At 42.5% G+C, this 10,086-nt stretch overlaps 1 protein-coding gene across 3 annotated transcripts in view; it reads left to right on the plus strand.

Annotated features, from left to right (window-relative positions):
• Window positions 1-3,364: 3,364 nt before the first annotated feature.
• Window positions 3,365-10,086, plus strand: part of sh3pxd2b (SH3 and PX domains 2B) — a 34,378-nt gene continuing 27,656 nt past the window's right edge. For all 3 annotated transcript variants that reach the window (XM_060935305.1, XM_060935307.1, XM_060935308.1), the window contains exons 1-2: window positions 3,365-3,658; window positions 7,860-7,940. In XM_060935305.1, the coding sequence (XP_060791288.1) occupies window positions 3,587-3,658; window positions 7,860-7,940 (153 nt within the window). In that variant the 5' untranslated portion in view covers window positions 3,365-3,586. The remainder of the gene's footprint in view (window positions 3,659-7,859; window positions 7,941-10,086) is intronic.

The following is a 10,086-nucleotide window of genomic DNA, read 5'->3' on the forward strand; positions in this document are numbered from 1 at the left end:
AGTGACGATGATGTCAATACAACCTGCAAATTACAGCTGACAAGGTGCAGCATGAGAACTTTAAATAAACGTACATTTGAGAAAAAATTATGTTTCACTAAATCTATACGTCCTCTCCATATGTTTTATCTCAGTGTATGATTTATTTGAGTCATTTTACTTTTTCATGAATAGTTCTGGCCTGACAGGACGTAGGACGGCTTGGAGACAAAGTGAGAGAGGTAAAGATTGAGATGGTTTGGAGATGTATAGAGGAGTGATCCAGGGTATACTGGGAAAAGAACGCTGGAGATGGAGTTGGAGGTAGAAGGAAAAGAGGAAGAGCAAAGATGAGATTTATGGATGTGGTGAAGGAGGACATGAGGATGTGTGAGAGAAGAAGATATGGAGGACAGGAGGAGATGGAGGGACATTATTCGCTGTGGAGAAACCTAACGGGAGCAGCCAGAAGAAGAAGAAGAAGAAGATGATGATAATGATGATGATGAATCCTTGGACCTGCCTGATCCATCCTGGTGCACTACATCTGGCTGGAGTCTCATTTTTTTGTTTTTTGTTTTATTTTATTTCTTTTTCTATTTTTTTTCCTCTGTGTGTTTGTGTAGTTTGATGTTTGTTTGAGTGTTTTCTCCACCAGTGGTGGTATAGCTCCGGACCTAGTTTTGGGCATCGGTTCCCTCCAGGCCTTGGTTCGCCGTGGGCGATGCCTGCGCTCCCAGCTGTGGACTGCAGTGAGCTCGTTGCTCATTTTACTTCATGGTTGTCCAGCGCTCTGCGCTTTAACGCTTGGCGTGATGTTCCGAGCGATGTTGCTCGGTGGTGTCGCGGCGGCTGTGCAGGCAGTTTGGGACATACCAGCGCTCTGCGTGGTGGAGCTTCTCTGCTCGCTTTGTGGATCCATGGCGTGGTGTTTGAGCGATGTTGCTGATGGCGTCACGGCGGCGGTGCTGGAGATGTGGGACTTGTTTTCGTGCGCCTTTTGGTGGGACTGTGGCTGCTACACCACGGGAATTACATCCTGACCCCTACTTGGTGGACTTTTTTACTTTTTATTTTTTATTTATTAAATTTTTTTAAATTATATTTATTTATTTATTTTTTTTCTTTCTTTGTCTACTATTGTCTGTATGTGTGTGTGTGTGTGTGTGTGTGTGTGTGTGTATGTTTGAACCTCCTGTAAAGCATCTTTGAGTACCATGAAAAGCGCTATACAAAACAGATGTATTATTATTATTATTATTATTATTATCGCATCGCTCCTGTGGAGGACGGCCCCATGTGGACAGTTGAAAGTCACACTTGGAAGACACTCTGGATTCTTATAGTAATGCTTTTATGGCTGAGGACTACAGCTGATTTGCTAACTTTAGGACTGCAGTTGTCATGAACAGTTTTGCACTCAAGTTTCCATCAGTGAAGAGTTTATAACATCAACGAAACTGACTTCATGTTAAAACTGTTAATGTTATAGTCATGTTGTCTGTTGTTGCCCAAATGAGGATGGGTTCCCTTTTGAGTCTGGTTCCTCTCGAGGTTTCTTCCTCATGTCGTCTGAGGGAGTTTTTCCTTGCCACCGTCGCCACAGGCTTCATCATTGGGGATAGATTAGGGATAAAATTACCTCATGTTTTAGGGCCTCTGCATGCTCTTGCGACAAGGCTTTCGCAGATAGCTTTTCACAGACAGTTGTAATTTATCGTTGAGCGGGAAGTAATAGGCGTGCGCGATGTTATTCACCGCCACAACGCAAGGGGGCGCGAAGTCGCGAAATCGCTAGGAGTAGTTGGTGGGTGTGGTTAGTGGAGTGTTTATCCTCCGGTTACTTATAATGACTAGAACTGGAGTCGTATAGATGTACGTACTTCCTCACTTCCTCGATCAACCGCTCTTCGTGCTGCTCCATCTTCGCTCGTGTTTTTAAAAATGGCAGTCGTGAAAACAAAACAAACCGGGAAAGTAGGGAAGCGGAAGTGCGTGTACAGCGGATGTAGAGTGGACCAATCAGAGCCCTCTTGTCTGCGACGCTGTCTGCGAGGCTTCTGCGATGGTCACAATTTTTGGGAGGTGCACGCAGAGTGTCTGCAAAGGGGGGGGGCTATGCAGACGCCATCTGCGAGGACTGCGTTGTCAGCATAAATTGGCCTTTAAGTTGTTCAAATTCTGTAAAGCTGCTTTGCGACAATGTTTATTGTTAAAAGCACTATACAGATAAACTTGTCTTGACTTGAATAGTTGTGACCTTGCATTTAATGTCTGTCTGTCTCTGTTTAAATGACTGTCTCTCTGTCCGAATACTCATACTGCTTTATTATGCAGGATGCAAAAAGTATTACATCATAATCTGTATGGTGCCTGAAAACTCAGCAGTCACACGGTACCCGAATGACCTACTCCATCCATAGAGTGCAAACGTACCACACTACACTTTTGCATAAATCAGCCTCTGAATGACTGAAGAAGAATTCTCCTGAAGATGGCGGACTGAAGTGAAGCCAGTTGTTGCAGTGTCCAAATGGTGTCTCTGGTGGTGCACAAGTGTAAATATCAGGAACAGTTTGAACACTTCTGCCATTGCTGAATTTTTTTTTTAAACTTTCACAGCATACATGGGAATATGGGTCAAAAGACAGGTAAGATGGTGGCGGAGTATGTCTGAATTGTGTCCTTACTACTTGCTCATGTACTCATAGAACATACTACAGTAACGGTTGGTTAGTAGGTTCTTAATCGATGTTATCTGAACCTCCGTAAGACGTGTGAACTATGTGAGACTGGATATGACGTATAATTCACAAGGCGGTGAGTCCATTGTTGTGAAAAGCCCAAGCTGAGGCATTAGCACCAGTCGAGCTGCATCACATCTCTGTTGAGAGTCTCTTCCTGTTTCTGAACATTTGTTTTGTTCAAGTAAAGACAGTTTATAATATTTTTTCTTGTACTGTATATTCTGATGTTTTCTTTGCTTGTTGTTTTGAGTCATTGCCAGTTGCTTTATGTTGATGCCGTCTGAGTGACGTCACAATATCACTACATCATCGGCAGCAACGTCACAACCGTCACAACACGTAGATGTCATGGTTCTGATTCCCGCCGGAGCTGTGACGAAAGGTTTCCGTAAATGTTACTCGATCAGATCACAAGGCAGAGGCTGAACGACACCCCGCTGTCTCTGTGAAGGGGAATGGGGTCTCTGTCTACCTGACATACGCCTTATGTATGACGTCATTACCGTGCGCGTTTGGTTTTGTTTTTAAAGGGAAAGAAATGGCGCGCGGCCCCTTTAAGAGCTCTGAGCGCCGCCTGGAGGTTCAGGAGAGAAACGCAGCGCGCACTTCTACGTGGACTTCCAGCGCGCGCGCACACAGACTCACTCTCTCTCTCACACACAGACAGGCTGTCTCTCTCTCTCTCTCACACACAGACAGACAGGCTGTCTCTCTCTCTCTCACACAGACAGACAGACAGACAGGCTGTCTCTCTCTCTGTGTCCCCTCAGGGCGCTAAAACTTGAGCCGCTCAGGATCTGAGTGTGATTTCTGTTGCTGTAAGGACGGTGCGGGTGTTTGTTGCTCTTGCGGACGCCAGCATGCCGCGGCGGACAGTTCAGGATCTCACAGTGCAGGATGTCCAGAAGAGAAGAAATCCCAGCAAACATTATGTAAGTGTTGTGTAACGGTGTGTTTTCCGCGTGTGTGACTCGGATTCCGCGTGTTTTCTGTGTAAAAAGTCGAGTTTTGTGGGCTTTAAAGTGAACAAAGAGCGCTGAGGAGTTTCCTCACAGGATCAGGTTTCAGAGTCTCCTTCATGCAGCGTTCACTGGCGCTCTGAGGGACCTTTCACTGCTCACAAACTCCTCTTCCTCTCCTCTTCATCCTCCTCTTCACTTCATCCTCTCCTTCATCTCCTCCTCTCCTTCATCCTCTCCTCTTCACCACTTCCTCTCCTCTTCATCCTCACCATCTCTTTCTCTCCTCTCCATCTCTTCCTCTCCATCTCCTCCTCTCCTCTTCATCCTCTCCATCTCTTCCTCTCCATCTCCTCCTCTCCTCTTCATCCTCTCCATCTCCTCTTCTCCTTCATCTGCTCCTCTTCTCTTCGTCTTCTCTTCCTCTCCATCTCATCATCCTCATCCTCTCCTCATCTCCTCATTCTCTCTTCATCCTATCCTCTCCTCCTCATCTCCTCTCTTCTTCCTCTCCTCACCTTCATCTCTTCATCCTCTGTGGACTGTGTTAGATTTATCAGAGAAACTCTGTGTTTATTCTGTAATACTGTACCATGTAGAGAGTTAATTCAGTTCAATTTAGAACACTTTATTTGTCCCCTAGGGGCAATTTAAAAGGCACACAGAGAAGTAGAGTTAAACACCATATAAATAAAAACAAAACTACATGAAACGCAAAAATTGACAGTGTGCCAGGTGGCAGTATTGTTGTTGTGTTGCTGAGTTTCTCCTTATTAGAGTAACTCCAGCACCCCCCCACACACACTCACACTCACACACACCCCTACACACTCACACACACACACACTGCTGAGTCAGTGTCCTGGATTGAACCATTTGCCACAAAACATTAACCCTGGGGGATCGTCCTCATCCTCGGGGTCTCAGGAGCACTTCAGTGTTTCTCGGCTCCTTCCTTCTCTTCTCGTTCCTCACATGCTAATGCTAGCACCGCTCTTTTCAGTTTTACACTAAAGACATTTCTCCCTTTAGCCCACGTTCATATTCCTCCAAAAAACCTTTTTTTTTTTTACAGTTCTAATGGACTGGAATTGGCACAAAACGTCTGGGCCACATCTGGCTCGCTCATCTCTCATTTTTAAATCCTTGAAACTGTTTTAAACTTTTAGCTTCATTTCAGCTGATTGTGTGTCTGTGTGTCTGTCCCTGTTTATCTGTCTGTCTCTATATTAGAGCTATCTGTTTATTTATCTCTGTTTATCTACACCCATCTATCTACCTGTCCTGCCATTCATCTGTTTGTCATATCCTTCATCTCCTCTCTGTCTCATCTCTACTTTTCATCCCTCCATCCATAAATTAGTAGACAGACAGACAGACGGAGTCTCAGGGTCATAGAGGATGTACAGTTCTGGTCATGGTACACAAAACAGGATGTTCATCACCACAGCAGTCTACAAACATCTCAGAAATGTCTCTCTCTCACACACACACACACACACACAGGAATATGTCATGCTTTAAAAATCTTAAGAACTGGGTTCACCTCCTACAGGTTCAGGAACATTTTATTTTCTTTCGGTCTGTTTCTATCTCTAGCTGTCCTGTCTCAGGTTTTCTGTCTGATTATAGATCTGTTTGACTTTGTCTATCTACCTGTCTGTCTGTCTGTCTGTCTGGCTTTGTTTGTCTGTCTCTGCTTGTCTTTCTCCCCTGTTTATATATCTGTCTACCTCTTTCTGTCTTTGTTGATGTACCTTTCTGTCTCTGAACTCGCTGTGAGATTCAGTCCAGTTGTCCGTTTTATTCATTGAACATAACGGCTCATTCACAGCATGCTGCACTAATAAACAAAAATATCATGAAATACAGAATCTCTTTCTGCCGTGGCGAACAAGGAATAAAACTGTTGGGGTTGTGCTATTCCAGGAAAATAATCAGCTTCAGGGTGGGAACAGGGTCTCTGCTTCAGAATGAAGTATTAATGTGTGTGTGGAGACATGTAAATGTCCACCAGACGTGTGTGTGTGTGTGTAGCTGAAGGTTCAGGACACAGCAGGATTTGAGCTGTAAACCTCAGATGGTGTAAAACTGTGTTTGTGCTGTGAGTAAAACCAGACATAACGTCACGGCGTTAATGTAGAACTGAACTTCAGTTCCCATCATGCAGCCAGTTTCACATCTACATTTTAAACTGCAAACAAACTCAACATCCTGTCCACCTTCATCATCATCATCATCATCATCATCTCACATCCTCTGATCAACACTGAACACAACTCAGTGCTGTTTCACCCTGAAGTTGATTATTTTCCTCTAAAACACATCCCTGAGTGTCCCCCCCCCCCCCACACACCCCACAGCAATATACCAGCAATTACAGTTTTGTTTTTTAATTAAAGAGCAACACTCTTCCCGCCCCCCATTTATAGTTGGAGAAACAAGTTAGTTCCAGTTCTCACTTTGTTACGGGTTTAAACAAGAAATGAATAAAGGGATGAAAGAAGGAACAAATGAATGAACAAAGGAGTGCATCAATAAATGAAGGGATGAATGAGTGAAGGAGTAAATTAAGGAATGAATGAACAAAGGAATAAACGAATGATTGAGGAAATGGGCAGATTAATAAATGAACAACAGATCAAATGAGTTAACTAATGAGAGATTCAGTGAATGATGATGAATAAGCATATGAACAAGTGAATGAATGAATGGATAAGCAAATAAGTCCCTGAATGATCAAATGAATGGACAGACGAACAAATGAAGGAGCTAACGAATGAAAGCATGGGTGAATGATTCAGTGGATGAACAAATGAATCAGTGAAGGAATGAATAAGGCCATCCTTAAAAAAAAAAAATCCGTTTCCTGTCCACCGGGTGAGCAAAAAAATTTTCAGTCGGGAGGGAGGGATTTTTTTTTATGGATGGATAAGAAATCACAATGCTGTGTTTGCTTTTTCTTTCAGTACTTTTTTATTACAAAAGCAGACACATTTAATAAAATGACAGTTTAATCAACTGAAACTTGTACAAAAACTTTAAGTTAGCATTTTGTAATGCTGACTGCAACATTTGCAAAACTTTTACAAAGGTACTTAAAATGTCCGACACACGGACTTTTTGTAGTTCTAAATCGAGCGTTAGGCCGAGTTCGGATGAAATTACACTATTAAAATGATCACTGAATGATTTGTTTTTCTGAATCTTTACTATTTTGTTGTTTGCTAGAATACCATTTTGCGATTTCACACTTAAGCAAATGATGAAAACTCCGGATCTGCTTCCTTCATGGTGGCTGCCATTTTTTTGTGCCGCACGGCGCATGCGCAGAGCTGATTCAGTTCAGAGTGCGCGTGCACTCGGCGGAGGCAGTAGTGTGTCGGAGGGAACAGAAGCAGAGATGACGCTTATTTTGTCTCCGGTAAACCAGTCTTCTCTCGTTCAATTACGTGCTGGCATCAAAAGACACCGTTGGTTGTAAATGAACCCAAACTGAGTGGTTGGAGTGGATTTTCATACACAAATGGAGAAATGTTGGCTGAGTGTGTAATTGTGTCGCCCCACTGCAGACCGTTGTCGTTGTTAATTCATAGCATGCTCAGCTGCGTGAATGTGTCATGCACCGAAAATAAGAGATTTACAAGCCAGGAACGCCTCATGATGCAATACGCAAGAAAAGAAAGAAGATTTACTGCCATTTTACTTTGTATTTGAGTAAAGTGAATAAATAAATGGTCTGTGGAAAATACATTTAATCCTGGGAACTGCGTGCACAGGAGTTTATTTTGTGTTTCCTCCCCCCGGCTACTTATTTGTCATGGCTGGCTAGTATGAGCCTTAGTGGAAAGCCCTGGGAATGCGTAAATGTCAAGTTCGATTTTAGATTTACGAACCCGAAAAAAAAGTCGAAAAACCGGCATTAAAAAAAAAAAATCAACCGCACAAACGTCACTCACCCGGCCGGTGGACCGGAAACAGAACATTTTTTAATAATGGCCTGAACATGCGAAGCAGTGGACGATTCAGTGAATGAAAAAAGAACGAATCATCATTTGCATATTTTCAGGTGTGTGAGAGAGAGAGAGAGAGAGAGAGATTCTCTAATTTGCAGTTATGAACTGAGTTGTTTTTCATTTCTTTCCCTTCTTTATTTTGTAAACCCACTCTGCAGGTTTACATCATCAAGGTGTCGTGGTCTGATGGCAGCACCGAGATCATCTTCAGGCGTTACAGCAAATTCTTCGATCTGCAGGTATGTTTATTAATCGTATGGTTCGAACACTTTTAGAACAATTTAACGTTAGTGTTTTCAGTAAGCCATCTTTGATTCTGAAGTGTTTACGTTGTCATCTCTCTCGTACGCTGAAGACAACAGAAGAGTGGAAGGTTTTTTTTCCCAAACATCATCAAATCTTTATAAAGAAGATTAATTTCCTCTGAAATGTTCTGAAAAGCTCCTCGAGTACTGTCTCAAGCCCTAAAAGAACCAACCTGGGTTGAGACTAGGGTATTAGGCAGAAAAAGAAATTTACCAGTCAAAAATAATATTTTATATAATCCTGATAAGCGCCGCAGGTGCGAAGACGAGCGCCGCAAGCGCGAAGTCCCTCTAGGGGGGTCTGGGGGCATGCCCCCCCAGAAAATTTTTGAAATTTAGACTTCATTTCCTGCATTCTAGGACATTTTCAGGGTGAAATGGCGTGTAATTTTTGATCAGAAATATTGCATATTTTTACTTTGTATTTTTTTCAGTTTCACTCCTGAATGTATCAGATGTATGTATGGTGTTTGATTTGGTAACAAAAGTGAAAAGAAAATAAACAACAATGAATTGTATATAATCTTTTGATCTAGTTACAGTATTTAATAAAAAAAAAAACCAACAGTATTCTATTTTACCATACCCCCATGAAACCCCCTTGTTAATCAATGTATCACACATACCTTTTCTGTCTTTTTGTGGAAAAACGAATCAGTTTTTGTCACATTCAATTTGGGGCGTTTGTTGGGATTCATCTTGATCCAGAAGAGTGAGTCAGCAAAAAAAAATGCGGTTCTCCCGCCAAGAAAGAGGAAACTACAACGCAGGGTGTTTGGCAATTTTCGACCAATCAGAATTCGCGATTTATTCAGTCCGCATGTTACAAGATTCAGTGCGGGCCAAAATGGCAGAAACGATGAAATATTCTGATTTTTCATTTCAAGTTTTCAGTATTTTTCGTATTAAACTGTGTTTCTTACGATTTGTAAATGATGGCGGAACCACACATGGACTGGCCATCGGGAGTAGCGGGAGTTTTCCCAGTGGGCCGGTGGTTCAGTGTGGGCCAGCGGAGAAAAAAAAAAAAAAAAAACAGTTGCGCGCTGGCCTTTAATATGATAAGCAATGTTAACAGTTTCTTTAACAAACTGTTAACATTGCTTATCATATTAAAGGCCAGCGCGCAACTGTAATAAGCAATGTTAACAGTTTGTTAAAGAAACTGTTAACATTGCTTATCATATTAAAGGCCAGCGCGCAACTGTTTTTTTTTTTTTTTTCTCCGCCGGCCCACGCTGAACCACCAGCCCACCGGGAAAACTCCCGCTACTCCCGATGGCCAGTCCGTGTGTGGGCGGAACATAACTGGATTTATCGGATGACATGTGGGAGTATTCATGTGCGAAAATTTTCGGCATTATCGTCCGTTTCAGTATCCGTCTGTGTGTATACTTGCCCGTTGAAATCGGCAATCGCCCGTCAAATTTACGGGTGGACGGGTCTCTGCCTAATACCTTAGTTGAGACCACCATCCTGTCTTGTTTATTCTAACATCGGAATTAAAGACGCCTTCAGGTCCATTACTCCATCAAAATAACTTTATGACCCGCGTTTTTTGTTGTAACTAGCTTCTATCACGGGCTACAATTAAAAAAAAAACCCTCCACGGAGGAGGAAGAAGGAATGCAGCAGTGTACCGTGATCTGTAACCCTCCTGTCTCTTCATTCCTCAATTCCTCTGAGTGAAGTTTAATTAGGAAAGAATCACACAAGCAACAAACAGAAGGAAGGAATGATTCACGGATTGAACGAATAAACACGATTTGAAAGGAGTAAGATTGACGAACGTGTGCGTGACGCTTCACACGGGTTGTTTTCCGGAGCTCCAGCTCCCCCTAGGGGTGGCTGCATCACATCTTGGGCGCAACTTTTAAAAATTAAAAAACATGGTTTATAAAAATTTGTTAAAACAGTACTTTTGTTATTTCGTTGAATCTGTTTGAGTTATTTTACTGAGTAAATTTGGCAGTCAGGTGTCTAAAGCAGGGCTGAGCGATATAACGAAAATATCTCGCAATATTTAGTTCCTAAAATGTTTCTACGATACGCAGTAAACATCATGATATGTTCAGGGTTT

Source organism: Neoarius graeffei, chromosome 12 (genome assembly GCF_027579695.1).
Source record: "Neoarius graeffei isolate fNeoGra1 chromosome 12, fNeoGra1.pri, whole genome shotgun sequence".
Taxonomy (NCBI): Eukaryota; Metazoa; Chordata; class Actinopteri; order Siluriformes; family Ariidae; genus Neoarius; species Neoarius graeffei.